Here is a 17,100-nt window from a genome sequence, read left to right on the forward strand (position 1 = left end):
CCTAAATCTGGACTAAGGTTCCCTTTTTTTTTTTTTTTTTTTTTTTGCATTGTATATATCTGGTCAGGTTGGTTTTGGTTTCACTCTGTAATCACTGCAAATGGACTACCACACTTTACATGACAAACCTACTTTATATCATCATCAACTATGAGGGTTGCATGTCTCTAGAGTTTGCATTGATTGGTCAGTTGGCCAGCGGGCATCTTACGTCAGCTCATTCAATAATGTGTGTAGCTTAAAATGACTTAAATAGTAATTTCCACCTCCATATTATTGTTTATTTGCTACTAATAACATTGCAAACTCAAAGAGTAGTACACAAGGCCAAGCCAAGTTCAGCTTATAAGCTTCCTCATTAGATGAAAACTTTGTTGCTTAGACAGGAATAGAGAAGACATGGAGAGCCATGGCAACTCTGACTCATTAGAAAGGTGAGTTGTGTGTTTTTCACAGTGTTGTGCAACTTCATATAGCCCAACAGTTCCCAAGCTTTCCAGCCTGAAAGCAGGTACCCCAGTTGTACTTGAAGGTGGTTGAATCACAGTTGAATACAGCCTTGCACATTCAAGAACAGCCATGTGTACACTAACATTTTAAAGATTTTTTAAACACGACTTTAATTTCAGCATAAATATGACCAAATTACCATATTTTTTATTTAAGTCAAACCTAATTTATGCTTAAATCTTTACAAAATTTGAAATCATTTAAAAATAGTAAGGCATCTCACAACCACCTCTCAGTGTCTTGTGATCCCCTGGGGGTGGGGGTGGGGGGTGGGGGTTCTGACCCCCACTTTTGGAACCACTGATTTGGCCTACTGTTGCCACAGTTTCCTCATCTTCAGGTTGAACTGTCTCCCATCCTCTCGTATCCTCTCTCTTTCATCCTCTCAGGAAACAGTTGGAAAGTTTTTGTATTTTATCTGTTTTTCTCCAGTTGGACACTAAAAACATCATCTGCTCTTCTCCTCATGTGCTTCTGTTGCTCATTTAGTTTTGGTGTTGTTCCTTTTTCTGGATCTTATGCTATAATTTCCTGTTGTTAATACAAAGGTTAAAATAATGCTTTCACACTGTGCATAATCTGGACCATAGTTCAGTTTGGTCCAGACCAAGACCACCTCTTTTGGTTGGACCATGGTCCAGAGGAGGTTTTACACATATTAATTTTGTTCGTATCAAACTGAAAAGTCTGAAAGTCTGGATCACACGACAAAGGTGTGAAAGAACCTTAAGAGTAATACTTCTTAACTGCTATATTTATCAATAATAGTTATCTGTATTTCATTACCATCCTAGCTGCTAGTGCTAACACTGCATTGTTCTGTTTTCTATCAATTATAGCTCTTATTGCTAATTTTGACATATGACTACCATCAATAAAGTAATAGCCATTTCCTACAAAATGGGAGATAAGTTTATGGCCACAACTGCTATGAATTTGTCTTTCATTTGTTGTTTTGTTGTTTCTCTTGTCCCTCTCCTATTCCTACTTTTCTCCCACCCCTACCCCTCCTTTTAGTCCTTTCCAACCCCAGCACAGCATCCACAGAGGGCTGTCAACATGAGTCTGGTCTGCTCGACATTCTTACCTTTTAAAGGGAAGTTTTCTGTTGTCACTGTGATGAGGCTAAATGCTGCTAGTGTTGTGCTCATGGTGATTAACACTGGTCTGTATTATAATATGGTGTAGTCTTTATTGTAATGCTAATGATTAACGCTGGTCTTTATTATACTGGGCCACAACAGAGTACCGTCTAGACCCACCCTCTTTGTACGGTGCCTTGAGAAAACTTTGATTATGAATTGCTGCTGTACAAACAAAGATTTAGTTTTCTGCATGCAAACCTACTTTGTGCCAGCTATTTTAAATGACAACATAGAAACAGGCATGAAGGAAAAAATACCCCAGATTTAACTGTTGGAGCTAGGGTACTGCTGCTAGAGGGGTTTTTGTAGATCTTGTCGAGCCATATCAGGACTTTTTGAGCATGTTGAGACCTTTAAAATCCAACTTACATAGAGAAGAGTAAAAATCATCTGGACTTACAATAAGCTCCAGACATTGAGGATGTGACTCTTTCCGGGACCCCCCCCCCCCCCGTCTTTCCACGAGCCACAGTGGAAAGCATCAAGCAGAAACAGCATACGTTCCTGCCTTTTCTGTGCCTACAAGGAACGCCCAGAGCGGAGCAGGCATCACTGACAACAGAAAGACACTGAGTTAGTCAGAAGCAGAATAAAGGAGGAGCTGGGGTGGAGGAGGGTTGCAAAAGCGGCAGAGGGAGCAGCATAGAGAAGCCAGGCTAGAGCAATTTAGATAAAGCAGCCTGAGTGTGATTAGCCAGTAGCATGTTAACAAAAAAAGCTGGCCATCATCTGGTCTCTATTATATGGCAGCGCTTGACTCCATGTGCTCAATTTATGGCTTTAGCTCATTTGGTCTGACACTAACCCCGACAGCAGCAGTTTCAGACAGTTAAAATCATTAATCAGACGAAATAAGTTTTGTCAATTATGGTCTTGTTAGTCTTTGTCGGTAACATAGAGGCATTGGTATGATTTCCAGTCTTTCATAACAAGTTAAAAACTTCCAACAGGAGCTTTGAGTAGGAGGAGACCAAAACTAGATCAAGGGAAGAGATGCGTGGATTTTGGTGCATTTTGTCTAAACTGGAATAGCTGGATTTCCGGAATAAAGGAAGTGGAGTGAAGTGAAATTAAGCATACACAGACAGCTGCAAGGTTTGAAATACTTGTAGTCCAACCTGGGCATTGATTCCACTCTGATTCCCTTCACAATAAACAGGTTGGATTGGCTTTGAAAGAATCTAAACAATTACATAATCAGGGGTTTTATCAATAATTTGCGAGTTCAAGCTTGTAAACAAGTATGAGGCCATTTCTTTCTGGGCGTAAGACTGCAAACAAAGCCCCCCTGACTTACTCTGAGTCAGCTGAGGACAGTTTTGGCTGTTTATTATTTCCCATGTGTTCTCTAGGGCCTTCCATGCTTTTATTTATTTCATACAAGATGATTTAACAGTTTTATATTGTCTTTAAGTCTACTCCAGTGCTTTATTAGCTGGGTGTGATGTTGGCTTCTTGCATAAAAGTGCTTTCACACCTCGATTACATGCACAATAAAGAAGAGCAAAGATGAAGCTGCTATCCAAAACAGCGATGTTACTATTTTCTTGTTTTGTTTTGAGTAAATCTAGCCAATAATGGGTCTTAAGGTTGCTTGTTCTTCCCTGTATTTAGCATCCAAGCAAAGACTCATTTATTTACGCAACCATCAAACTAGCTTGTGTTTCTCAGGCTTGCCTTCTAGTTCAGTTTATTCTTCATCTAAAAAGAGGTTCTCTTATTGCCAAGTATAATAAATAAAAATGCTGTGTTAGCAGAGTTATACTTGCTTACAAAGTCTGAACAGTAGGCTAACATATTGCAGCAATGTTTAGGGGTCTTTAAGATTATTGATAAAGACTGTAAAAATAACTTTGAGCAGACAAGATTGATCTTGATTTAATTTGTTTTGCAGCAGAAAAGCCCTTGCGGCAACACAATGGGAAACAGACGTCTGTGGAGAAGGGCCTCAAGGAGAGCTGGGAGCCTTCAATCCATCTGGATGGAAGACCTGTGGACCGCTTCATGATAAGCTCCAGCAAACCCTCAAGGTCTCACCGCCTCACTAAAGTGGGAAGGGATAGTCGCTCTCATCTTCTGGAGGATGTAGGTAAGACAGTGAAGACAGAAAGCTAAGTGAAGAAGTTGAGAAATGATCAGGTTGATTCGAGTCTGTGAAAGTAGAGTGAGTTTGCTTAGGGACTCAAAAAGTGTTGGTAGCATTACTAGACAAATAAGTAATTCAGAGGAAGATAAATGGACCAATGGGGAGCAAGAGAAAGACATTTGGCTTCAAAGATGGCGTGAGCTTTCAGATCTTGGAGTTCTGCACTTTCTCAAGACAGGAGCCAAGAGCGAGGAGGGGATGTGCAAAGCTGTGTACAGAGCAGGGACGCCAAGAGGTGAGGTGCGTGTATAATTGTTTTCTCGCCGTCGTCGATTAGTTCATCATTGGATGGGGTGTGATAAAGTTGTGCCAGAAAGAAAGAAAGAAAGAAAGAGGGAAAGGAAAAAGCATTGGAGGAAATGCTGGTGTGCATGGCTGGTGATGTTCATCCCAGCTCAGCAGACGGTGGCGTTTTTAGTCTCTAAAAGAAGACATTCTATTAATGCCTTTACAGCTTCCTTGGTTATTCATAATCTTGTTAAACTTTAGGCAAGTCTTTATGTTTCTATACACATCAGAGTTTGCAGTGTTGACACAGTCTAGCCTGCTTTTGTCATTATTCCATTTTCCTCTGTCCTTGGCTTCCTCAAGCAGCTCACAGTCTGCAGCCAAACCCTCCTTTTCCACATCCAAACCCAGCCCCAGCTTCTATAAACCAATCCCCCTGTGTTGTGGTCACTTGTTGTATGTGCGTGCATTCAACATGTGTGTTTGGTAGTGATTGTGGTGGAGATTAGGGTGGTGCCAAGTGTTGAGGTCATGCATTGTGTTGTGTGGTGTGTCAGTGTGTTGAAACATGCTTCTTTTTGGTGTTTGTGTTCATTCAGGAGTGTGCTCTTATGTGTGTGCTGCCCAGTATGAGCTGTGGTGTCTCTGTGGTCACAGTTCCGGTGCAGTTTGCTGTAACTCTTTGAAGGAAAATCCACATCTCAGTCTTGTCTCCTTAAAAATATATACAGTGAATGTGTTGTGATCTCAGCAGTAAAAAAGCATCACTCATTATAAATAACACTATACTACAACAACATAAGTGTACTGTGTCTCTCAAGCTGTTGTAAAAGTAACTGAGACAGAGAGTAGAATACTGATGATAAAAACTCTGACAAGAAGTAAATTACAGAGACTAAAAATAGATTAAAATGTTCAAGCTGGACAGACGCACATAGGTCACATTATGGTGTGTTTAAAGACGGCTGAGACTTTTGACCATTAACGGGCGATGAAGTTAAGACCTTATCATGATGTGTTCAAATGTCTCACTGAGAAAACTGACTTTCAGTTTTTTGGTGAGAAATGTGAATAAATGCAATCCTTATAAGGAGAAAAATGTTTGCTTAACTAGTATTAGGAAATAGAAGGCATGAGTTCAGTTAAAACATATTGTTGCCTCATTTTTCCATCCTAAATACACAAAAAAATCAAAATGATATCACTAATACTTTTGATAAAAAGTTTGATCATTATCCTCTGAGGACGGCATTGATGTATATGACAAGGAAAGACGTGCTATTCAAAGTTAGGCAACTTTTGAACCATAAATCATAGGGACCTGCTTGTTTTTTTTCTGTGAAAGCCCTGTTGTGCTGTTCCACTGACACTCTTACAGAATGTTTTCTAGCCAGCCTGGAACGACTTTCTGATGTCTTTAAAGATTAAATCCCCACCAGTAACTCTGATATTACACGTCTTTTTATCCATTTATAATCCATTTTTCAATCCTTCTTTCATTTGCCTCTCTTTGTCTTTACAGACAGGAACTGCTCTAAATAATAACTCAAATACCCAAAAATGCAAGGAATTTTTTTCCGTAAAATGGGAATATTTTGAAGAGTTTTTGTCACAGAATGATTATTTTTCAACTTTTTGGTCTCAGAGAGATTGGAGAAGAATTTTGTGCCCATAATACCTTAGTCGTTAATGTGTACTGTGTTTAATACATACAAATGTTTGGGTTTTGATTTGTGATTCATTTTTCTCTTTTCCTGTCTTTATCGTCCCACAAATTTAACATTCCAGTGATATCACTGCAGCACACATATTCTTAAAGCCCACATTGTCCTGAAAAAACGATGCTTAGAGCTTGAATGGGCATTATTTAAGACAAAAAGTCCAGGCGAGACACATTGGTTAAAAATAGCTCTGGGCTCATTGAGTTAAGGAGTTTTGATAAGAGTGCCAATATCAATAAAAATCTGTTATCCTCATCCCAAAAGTTCATTTTCCAATGTAAGTTAGTATTTCCATCAGTTTATCTTCGATTATTACAAGTATTTGTAATGTTTTGGAGTTTTCACCAAAGAAAAATACACTAAAACTATGAAAGGTGAACAGGACTAAAATGTGACTACAACAGTATTTTTATCTAAAGACTAAAATTGAGACTAAATTGAAAAACAGCTGCCAAAATTAACACTGGATTTTACTGGAATATAACTGAAGCACTGAGTAATGGCATTCAGCTCAGGAATGTGGACATTTACCTGCAAAGAGGATCGAGTGTCCATGGTTCTAGCACTGCTAACGTGAGCTTCATTTTGCAAACCAACTTTGCATCGTTTATCCACTGCCACTGTGATCCCATTGTGAGTAATTAGTACTAAATTTTGACTGTTTCCTGAGTGTTTTCTTATCTGTTTACTATTCAACTAAAGACAGTTTTGATTTTCACTTAACTGGATTTAAAATTATCCACCTAAGAATATGTAAATAATGCCCTTCAAGGTGTCCAGTTATCAGGGATTAATGGACTTCACAGAGGCAACTGTTCTCCACTGCACATTGACCTCCACAAAGTCCATTTTTCCCTGATAATTTTGACACCTCCAATGACTTTATTCTGCTTATACCATGGTCACATGCCAGAAAAAAATATTAATAAAACTCTAACTTACAGTTTTATGCAATTTACAATCAAAATGGAAAATTTAAAAAAAAAAGCAGCAACTCTGTTTCCCTGTCAACGTCGGAGGGCTTGACTAATAACTGGAATAGTCATTCAAATCCTATAACATTCTAAGGGAATGTTGTTCAGTACACCAGTAAATAGGATGGGCCATAAGTACGAAGCAAAGCAAAGTAAACTAATCCGCTCAGCTGTTTGAACCCTTCAGCTCAGCTGTTCTCATCAGCTGTAGCCTGAAGTTCCGTCACTGTGCAAAGCCAAGCTCAGAAGAGCAGTTACACAGGGCTGTTTGACTTAACACACATCAATACACTTAACCCTTTCAAATCAAACACAGGGTTTACTCACCTTTTTATCAATGACCATTGCTTTTTAGCGGGCTCAGTTTAACCACTTCATTCTAATATTAACCTGAGTGGGGGCTACTTCTTATGTGTTATGAGTGCCATTATGTAATGTCCAGAGAATACTGAATCCATCATTTTTTTGTGCAAGGAAACCTGTCAGTGTTTTAACTGCCACTTTTATTGATTTCTTTGTGTTGATTTCATCCTTCTTGTCTTCTAGTTTATCTTAGTTTTCCAGTGTTAACTCTTTGTGCCGCTTGTCTCTCTTCATTTTTTTCCACTTGCTTGTCAGCAGCATCCCAGTTATTAAAGTAGTCGTGTTCACCAATAAATTAAACTATGAAATAGCTCACTGTTGTGTTTGATTTGCTCTTTTGTGTCCTTGGAGAATATGACTACTCCTCTCATCTAACAACTGTGGTGCATTCTTTTTGAGCAGTGTTAGAGATTGAGAAGTTCCATAGTTGTCCAAATGTAAAAAAAAAAAAAAGTTAATCAACACCTGCCACCTACCAGGACCATGATATAACACTTATTAAAATGCTCATTTTTTCAGCAGAGGTGAATTTGTTTACCACCTGAATCAAAAACAATTGTAGTAATTCTTTATTAGTTGACACTGTTATTTGTGTTATATGTCAAGGCTAAGAGGTATGCATAATTGAGGACATGGCTGACCTCACAGACAGATGAGTGTAAAGCTAGAGGTCCCACTCAGCTCTGCAACTAAGCATGTTTGCAGACTGATAATTTTCTATTATGATCCCCACTATCCTTTGGATTTAAAGCTGCACCTCTGGAACCAATGGGCGACTTCACTGAGCCTACGTCCATGCTATATACATACTTTGAAGATGCCTTCTTCCTAAATTTTGTTTTCAACATTATAAAGCAAGTATTCTCTTTTTTTTATTTTTTAGACCCCGAATGGATTAACCTGGATGGCTTTGCTGTGTTGGGCGGTGGACCTGTCAACACCTCAGCAGCAGGTAAACCTGATCTCGAACATCATTACCAGCAGCACATGAGAGTGGTGTGTCTCCATTTACAGACACATTAGTAACACTATCTGGTTAAATCCATTGAAAGGGGATAACTTTAATAATCTGCTGTCAGCATGGATATGAAAGGAACCACTGGATCCATTGTTAGGATGATTTTGAGGCTTTATCCTTAGGGGACATGCATTCCCTTACTTTCCTCTTTCAGTAAGATTAACTGGAAACCCAATCCCTTGAATTTTTGATTGATGCATTCCCATGTATTAAGCTAAGTATTTTGTTCTTCAGAGAGAAGAGCCAAAATTAAAGGCATTTTTATCACTTTAAATGGTGTATACCACATATCTTGTTTTCAACAGACTGTTAAATGAAAGGAAATGAGTTGCAGGCTAACAGGCTTAAACCTGATTTATTGAACGGCCGTGGAGTGAATGATAAAAGTGTACTCTTTGTGTCTATTTCTGACTGCATAGTCACATAAGTGATGGTCAGTTGATTTAATATTACATGAAAACCAATTTTCTAATTAAATATTAATATGACACCTTTGGATACTGACCTGTCTGTTGGGGAAAGGCTTTTGATATGAAGTTGCAATGATTTTAACTGTTTTTGACAGAATTATTCATGGGACAAAAGAGGAAAAAAAAAACATTCACAATGAATGTCTTTTTATTTGGGAATTAGATTGACTTCTCATGTGTTTTCAATCCAAAGCAAGAAGTCGCACACTCTAAGAATGCTTACATAAGCTTCAGACAGGACTTAATAAATTACATTTTCATTGTTTATTTCTCTGCAGAGTCATGGGCACTTTGACATATGAGCATATTCTATAAAAACTCTGTCTAGCCTGGATGTTGAAAAAGTGCATAAACTTTTGTTCATCCTGCTTCAACAAGACTCTTTAGTCAGACTTAACCACTACAGTTGGCATGTTTTGTGCCATGGCAGGGAACTTGTAGGTTTTAAGATTCAAAAGGCCCAGCAAATGAACTGTGTTTTTTCTTGCTGTGAGGCAATAATGCTAATCGCAGAACTGCCACGCAGTTTTGGAGTCCTACTTGTATTTGAGTTAGGCGGGGCTGCTCAGAACACAAGCTTAGTTGTATTTGTTGAATTTAACCACAGAAATAGAGCCAGAGAACCACTGTGTACTGGCAAAGCGAGGCTTGCTTTAGGTCCAGTAAAAAGGAAAAGGCTGAGGAAGACATTGCTACATTAGCTTGCAAAGCAGTTGCTTCAAGTTGTAGAAAATGTCCCCTTATGTTAGTATTACAAAAGCTAACATTACCTAGCAAGCTACAATACAATGTCAACTTTACGGTCAGTTTTTCCCTGCACATAGGGTGTTGTTCTTAGACCTCAGCTGGCATACAAGTTCAAAGCAACAAAAACAGCAAGAGCTACTAGCTCTGTTAGCCAATCCCCTATGTCATTTGAAGAGCTCATAGCTAATTGTGAGCTAATGAATTCAAAAACAAATTACAGTTTAGATCAATAACTAATGTAAATGTGTCGTGTGGAGGAGATTGAAACCAAATTACCTGGTGCCACAGTGCTACATAATTTTCAGCCGTAGGTGCCCCTGTTCTAAGCTCTTTTTACCCTCATTGCCTTAGCGTACCCATGTGACTAAAAGCTATGAAAAGGCTGATACATACGCCAGCATTATTCATATTTTGCCTGTTGACGAAACTTTGAGGTGATAAAAGGAAAACCAGAACAACTTAGAAAATATACTTACATCATTAACTTCCAATTGTAAATTTACCATTGAAGCTAGCAAGTCAGATGACTCTGAAGCAAACTTACAGCTAACTTTGTAAGGCTAGATGATTCACCCAGCTTATAAAACTAATATATTACTGTACAAGCTGACTGCTTTTCACATCAATACATGACTGAAAGATGAGCATTAGACATTTTGTGTCAATAATGTTTACTTTTCTACCAGAGTTTTTCTTTTTCCCCTTATGTATTTGTCAGTATGCTAGCTAGGGTTATAATTGAAGTTAAACTGTTTTTATCCCACATCCAGGAGGAAATAATGTATAAGAGTGCACAATAAATTTGCCAGTTAGTTGTGCAAAGCTTTAGCAACTATTAAGCTAGCTTTCTTCCAGCTTAATTTCCAATTTTTGCTAAGTCACCTTGTTGAAAAAAACAGGCTAGTGATCAGCTAATTCAGTGCTACTTGTTAGCCTACATAAATCAAATTGATAAGGTAGGGATAGAAGTTGGCATATTTGTTATGCACTTAACTTTAGCTTTTTATGTTGTTTGTAACATTAGCAGTACTAAAAGGTTCGTTGCTACTGCAGTATGATAACATGGTTAGCTAACACACGAATTAAGGCAGAGACATTGGCTTTTGTGTATTTGTGTTTTATTTTCTGCTGTTTAGTCAGTGTATTTCCTTTTTTCGTGTTAAGGCTGCTGAAGGATTGTTTTTGCTCAAAATAAAGCTCTGCCTGTAAGAACTGTTAGTAATAGCTGTGGCTTAACTGCACTGGCAGACCCAGGCTGACTAGTTTATCTTTGAATATTTAGATTTTCTCATGTTGAAATGTCAAAGAATATAGATAAAAGCCTTGTTTTCTTTAACTAGCTTTTGATGAGGCATTAAGTAAGCTACAGCCCTGCTCTTCAGCCTGCTGACACTGAGGTGGGTCTCTGCTGGTATGTCTGTCTGTCTGGTGGTAGGCTTCATAGCACCTCAGACCGTCGTGCTTCCAGGAAAAAACTGAAGGGATTTGGCAGTGAGAGTATTGTGGAGTCAATGGTTTAGTGGTCCGTGGCGTGGTGACCTGGGCCAAACTATGCACTGTGACGGTTTTCCAGAGAGAGAAAAGAAAAGAGAAGGAAGAAAATCAAGAACAGGAGAAGTCTGATTAAAACCAAATGTTTTTTGTTTTAAATTAACTAATACAAGGAGAGAGAAACAAACAGGTTCACTTGTTATGAAGCAGAAAGTGTAACATATTACAGAAAGGGAAAAACACTGCAGATACTTCACCACAATCCCTAATAATATTTCATTGTCAGGTAGTTGTCCAGTTCAGACTTTCACATTATTATGCTTTTTAATGTATTTAACAAACTGTGCTGAGATTCTGTGACCTCTACCAGTCACTAACAAATGTGTTTGTTCGTTTCTATTTACTGCAAAACCTGTTTTAGAGGCATTTTATAGTAAGTGAAAAAAACAGCAATATGAAGAATCTGTTAAGCAAACATTAAAAAGTATGCTAACTGACAATGTACAATATGTATTCTGTTTTAATCAAATGAAACAAGCATCAGCTTGGGTGGTTTTGTTCTAGATTCAATCCTTATGCTCACTTTATTTATTTTTTGGATCCTTTCAAGTTAAAACTGCTTGAGTAATTAAGTTATATCATCCAAGAGGGAGTGTTTTTTTCTGTGATGATCTTCAGCATTCAGACTATGGACTCATGTCTGCAACCAAATCATAGCAGTGATGTCCAGCACAACATCACAACCTGGAGTGTGATACTGCTTTGATGCAACAGTTACTAAAGCAGTATACAGTATTAAAACAATTTAAAACAACTGATTATTTTTTTTCTCCATGTTAGCTGGTTACACAATTTTACTGAAACCACCCAAACACTCTGCTGCACTCTTGATGTGTTTTGTCTATAGTTATGACTGGCCAGCAGTCTGTCGCACCTGCTCTGAGTAAAGTTACAGTGTAAAGTCCACAGCAAACCCTACGTTGAAACTAGATACGTTGTAACTTAAAGGGGACATATCATGCAAAAATCTGTTTTTCAGGCTTTTCTAACAAAAATATGTGCCCCTGGCCTGTCCACAATCCTCTCAAATACTAGAAAAATCTATTCCATCCCCCCATCTTTCACCACCTTTGAGAAAATGTGTGCTAAAATAAGCCGTTCTCAGATTTTCCCCTTATTATGTCATGTCGGGAGTTAGCTCCACCCCCAGGTTCAGTTGGCCCTCCCTGCTTGGAAGAAAGTTCTTCCCTCCTCTCCTCATCCTCTCAGCTGCCAGCTGAGGAGCCACATCCATTAAGCCACATCCAATTCCTGAGAGGGGTGTGGTCAGGGGCGGAGTCAGACAGCCCATTGGCATTTCAAGCCACGGACACAGAAACAGGTCGTTCTGAGTAGGGCTAACACAGAGGGGGTTTTTTAAGACATGAACAAAATCCAATACCAGAGTGTTTTTCAGCAACAAACTTCACAAGCATGTTTTGAGGACCCCTGAAACCAATATTAACTTGTCTTAAAAGGGTGAAATATGTCCCCTTTAAGTTGTGCCATTGTTTGGTTGCACAAGGAGACTTAAGGTTTATCTAAACTAATAGAGTTTATCGTCAAAACTTACCAAAATATTGTTTTGGTAATGTCAAGATATGATGTTTTAACTTTATTTGGCCAATCAGTGAAAAGCATTTTTTAAAAGGTTTCAGAGTTTATGACAGTGCGTATCTAATTATCTATCAGCAGGCTAACGACTGAAAATCCCTTCTGCTTACTGTGGATAATTCTCAACAGTGTCATAACAGTATGCAAAATGTGATGAAGCATTACAATGTCATTTAGCAGATGCTTTGTCCAAACACCGAACATCTGAAAGTAAATACAACACAAACAAAGAACTAGACAGGAGGAAACAACATCAGTAAGTGCCACAAAGTTCTTCAAGTCCATTTGGACACAGGTGCCACTATGCAGTGTTATACTTCTATAACACTGCATAGAAGCTTTTTTTTTTTTTTTTTTTAATTTTGAAATGTTATTAATCTGCAGTGAAACAACCAATCGTTAAAGTGAGACCTCACATCATCCCCATCAATCAGACTGTCTTCACAAACAAATTAATGACCCAGGTGCCAAGTGCTGGGTCACTCACAAAGAGCCAGGTGAAAAAACTCCAGAAGAAGAACCAGACAGTGTGAGCCAACAGTAATGGGAGACTCCTCTACCACTTGAGACAACGGTGGAGAAGAGTCTAGCCAAGTGCACAATGTGCTCTAAAGAGTTTGGTCTTTAACTTTCTCTTAGAAGTAGAAAAAAGGACTCTGTTGCTCAAATGGAGTTGGGTAATTCACTCCACCATCAAGGAACAGAGGAGAAGAGTCAGGCTAGTAACCAAGTCAGTGCAGAGAGATGAACAGTGGAGTGACATGTGCTGTCTTGGGTTGGTTAAAGGCCAAATGGCTGCTGCGTTCTGGATCAACTGCAGAGATTTAAATGTGCATGCAGGGAGGCCTGCCTGTAATGAGTTGCAGTAGTCAGTGTGCATTATTACAAGACCCTTTACCTGGAGCTGTGTTGCATGATCTATCAGGTAAGGTCTGATCCTCCTGATGTTACAGAGGGTGAATCAGCAAGATTGAGCAGTCAAGGCTGCATGAACGTTGGAGGTTAGCTGGTCATCAATCATGACACCCAGATTTCGTGCAGACTTAGTGAGCATGAGATTATATGATCAAAGCTAGATATTGATCTGTGGTTGCACAGTGACTTGTTGATAAACTCAGTCTTGCACAGGTTGAACCGAAGGTGACGTCAGCCACAGCTTCAATTCAGCTTATACTTTGATCCATGTATGAACTTGTAATTATGATTTAAAAAAAACGCAACTTTCACTTTCTTTAGAAAAGGATATTTCTTCTCCATTGTTCAGCATTAATCTTTTTGGCTTCCTGAAACGACCAATTTATTTTTTCATTGGTTGTCTGTTTGAAAGATTACAACACTTTAAGGATTTTCTGTAATAAGCAAGGTCTTTGGGAGGGTTCCATTAAGAACACTAGAGAATTGGGACACCCTCATTGGAAACAGGCAGGATCTAATCTTTTCTAGCACATTTTGAACACACATGCATGCATGCAGACCGTATGCTGTAACGCTGGCAGGACAAACAACAATGATTATCCATGAAATGTGTACAGGTGCAGATTAAACTTGGAGAGGAGGATGTAAAAACAGGAAAAGCTGAAAGAAAAAAATGTAAGAAAGAGAGGGTTGTTACACTTCCAACAGTCAATTCTCTAGTTCCAAAGTTGAGAAATCTACTCAGCTGTGCTGGCAGGAGAGAGGAGAGTATCGAAATTTAAAGACAAGAATGGAGGGTTCCAAGTCTCTGACGCAAACCCCCCTTTTTTTTTTCTCCTTTGGATCACTTCCAATGTGGGTTTTGACTCCTTTGCATCAATTTGCCACATTAGGTGTCATGGTGAGGCACTAAAACTCTCCTTATCCTCCTTCCTCCTCCTCTTTCAAAGCTGGACATTTCAGATTTGATGGCTTCATTTAAAAGATGCTTTTCAACATGATCATCAAAAGGGAAAGCCCTCATGATCGTAATTTTTGTCTCCAGCATCTTTGATTTTTGTCAAGTCCACTTTATTACATCTTGTCGGTACACAAACAGCTATGCATGTTGCTACGCTGACGGGAAACAGAGCAGATTCTTTCATCTGACAGTGATTATGAGAAATGAATAAAGGAGGGATCAGGGAGGAAAGGAAAAGAGAAAATAAAAGAGAAGGGGGATATTTTTTTTAACAGTATCGCTGTCACTCAATGATGCAGCCAGATGAGATTGATTGTCTTGTTGACTGAAGCAACGTCTGAGTCCACAGAGGAGTCACCTCTAGGGTGGGGTAATAACAGGAAACAGGACAGCAGACGTTGGAACTGAAGACAGGGACGTGGTGCAGTTACACAGCATCTGCATTTTGTGACAATAGGGCATGTTTCCTTTCATAGTTGGATGAAAATGACATCTAATTGTGTGTTTATCAATGAGCAGATGTGTCTGAGTGAAGCAATTAAAGTCATTGTTCTCCATGGAGGATGCTTTCAGCGAGGCCCAGAAGGGAAATCAAGCACAGATTATGAATGAAATGTGGTGTCTTAAAGATCATATGGACGCCACTCACTCTCACTGAGCTTCCCTTCCATCAACAGGTCCACCCAGGTCTCCACAAATTGCATCCAGAAGTCAACCTTCTGTACAGCGGGCCACCAGAGTGGATCGAACAGCTCACCCTTTGGGCATGTCAAATACAAGGGCTCACAGGAGGGCTCCACAGTCCTCTTCAGGTCCCAGGCAACCTGAGAGAGCTTTGGCAGGAGCTCCTCCGCTGGAAAGAAGACGCACTCACCACACCAAGCCTCAGTCTGACCAAAGAAACCGAAACACACAGAAACTAAGTAAGAGGACACACATTTTACTCTGTAATTTACCAATACAAAGGAAAAAACACTGAAAAGTTTCTAAATCCTAATACTTAAAGTACTGGCAGTCCTACATGACCCTGTTTTGTGATTTTCCTTTCCTTTTCAAAATGTAAGTGTAAACCCTGGCCGTTCCTGGTATCCCTTTCTATTCATAGCATCTGAGTCCGTTCATGTGGTGTCACTACAGGCACAGAGAGCCCTGGGCCAGAGCGCACCCATCAACAGAGCAGTCGCATCCAAAATAACCACACCAGGTAATGGCAAGTTATAGAGAATATCTGCAATCATTCACAGCATTACTGTACAAATCTTTGCATTACAAATGTCTATTTCAGGCTAATCAATGACCCTTTAAATAGGTGATATTCATCAAATAAAGAAAAGCACAGCTAAACTTTATTCATGCTCAATAATCTTAGAGGCTGTTGCAAGATATTTTTGTCTCTACAGTTGTGTCCCAATTCAGACTGCATCCTTCAAAGGTAGCATTTTATGACTGAATACATCTCAACACGTTAAAGTTTGTCTCATTTTGAGCAACTCTTGAATGCAGCAAACAAAAGCATTCTACTTTTCTGAGCCCATAGAGGATCTAACCATTGCATCCTTTCTGGCCCAGCATATCCCAAGAATCACTGCATGTCTTGAAACTTGAAATTATCTGAGACCAGGGACATAAAGTTAAGGGCGTAGGGCCCATTGAAAGCAACCAATTCTTTCAAGTTGCATGCAAGGCTACCCAAGGGTGGGGGGGGGCAGCTGTCTTGTACCATCTGCCTGGGACTCGGGGAGGCCAGCAAAAACTTTGTCCATTGCGAAGTTAGGCTTTGTCAACCATACTTTATTTTTAACATAAATTCTCTCCATTCTTATCAATGCAATAACTACACGCTTTTAATGTGTTTTTTGTCAAAATATCACCCGTTTCAAAATTTAAACACTAACACTGTCAAAAGATTACATATTTAACAGTGATTAATCTCAGAATTTCTGTTTGAATTGAATTGATCTCCTTTTGCATCTCTTTTTGAATCAAATTTCACTGTTTTTAATTTAACACCATGTCCTACTACATGTGATGCAAGCAGGGTCATCAACAAATTTGCCTTTACTACATTGAGTCCTATTGTAGTTCCTGGTATTATGCAGTGTGATGCAGCATACTGTTCTTCGCCTTCTTATTTTCCTCTCTATCGCTCGCATTGAGATGGGCGAGTAACAAGGAAAGAGGTTGACAAGGCATCGGGAGTGTCTGACAAGAATACTTCATTGATTTTCTTTCACTTCTCTCTTTCAAGAGAGATTGTTTGCTCGCCTTACAAAGTTGTGAGGTGTGCATTAATAGTACCCATGTCTGTATTTGAAATATGCTCTGCCTTGTGTCAACATGGAGACAAAACTATTTTACTCAAAGTTGCTAAAGGCTTGTCAGCACAAAGTGGCACACTTTTGTCTGTCCACATTCAAATAAAAGTGCCAGATGTCATACTGTTTACAAGGGGTGCCTGAAATTTACAAGGCAGATAATTACTTTTTTAACAAATGCAGTATGGATAGCTAGAGTTCAGTGCTGTGAGGCGTGACATGATGTCTGATGCTTGCATGCTGTTAGAACATGGTGTAAAGCTGTTGCCCCATTTTGGATTTTAATACTTTAACTACTTTAACTAGGGGTCACTGACTTCCTGTTTAGTTTTAGGAATGCTTTAGTCTTGAAAGAAAATAAGAAACTAGGTTAGATTTAAGATTATTACATTCTCTAAACCACAGAAAAAGGAACTTGTTATGGATTGAAGAGAAATAAGGGA

The 17,100-nt window shown here is 39.0% G+C and overlaps 1 protein-coding gene across 7 annotated transcripts in view; it reads left to right on the plus strand.

Moving 5' to 3' along the window:
• Positions 1-17,100, plus strand: part of fndc1 (fibronectin type III domain containing 1) — a 64,403-nt gene that overhangs the window by 13,464 nt on the left and 33,839 nt on the right. For 2 of the 7 annotated variants that reach the window (XM_041804547.1, XM_041804551.1), the window contains exons 2-6: positions 1,528-1,578; positions 3,550-3,744; positions 7,971-8,039; positions 15,020-15,265; positions 15,448-15,546. In XM_041804547.1, coding sequence (XP_041660481.1) covers positions 1,528-1,578; positions 3,550-3,744; positions 7,971-8,039; positions 15,020-15,265; positions 15,448-15,546 — 660 coding nt within the window. Of the gene's footprint in view, positions 1-1,527; positions 1,579-1,610; positions 1,676-3,549; positions 3,745-7,970; positions 8,040-15,019; positions 15,266-15,447; positions 15,547-17,100 lie in introns of those variants that run through there. The other 5 variants (XM_041804548.1, XM_041804553.1, XM_041804550.1 and 2 more) reach the window with 5 other exon arrangements.

Source organism: Cheilinus undulatus, linkage group 14 (assembly GCF_018320785.1).
Source record: "Cheilinus undulatus linkage group 14, ASM1832078v1, whole genome shotgun sequence".
NCBI lineage: Eukaryota > Metazoa > Chordata > Actinopteri > Labriformes > Labridae > Cheilinus > Cheilinus undulatus.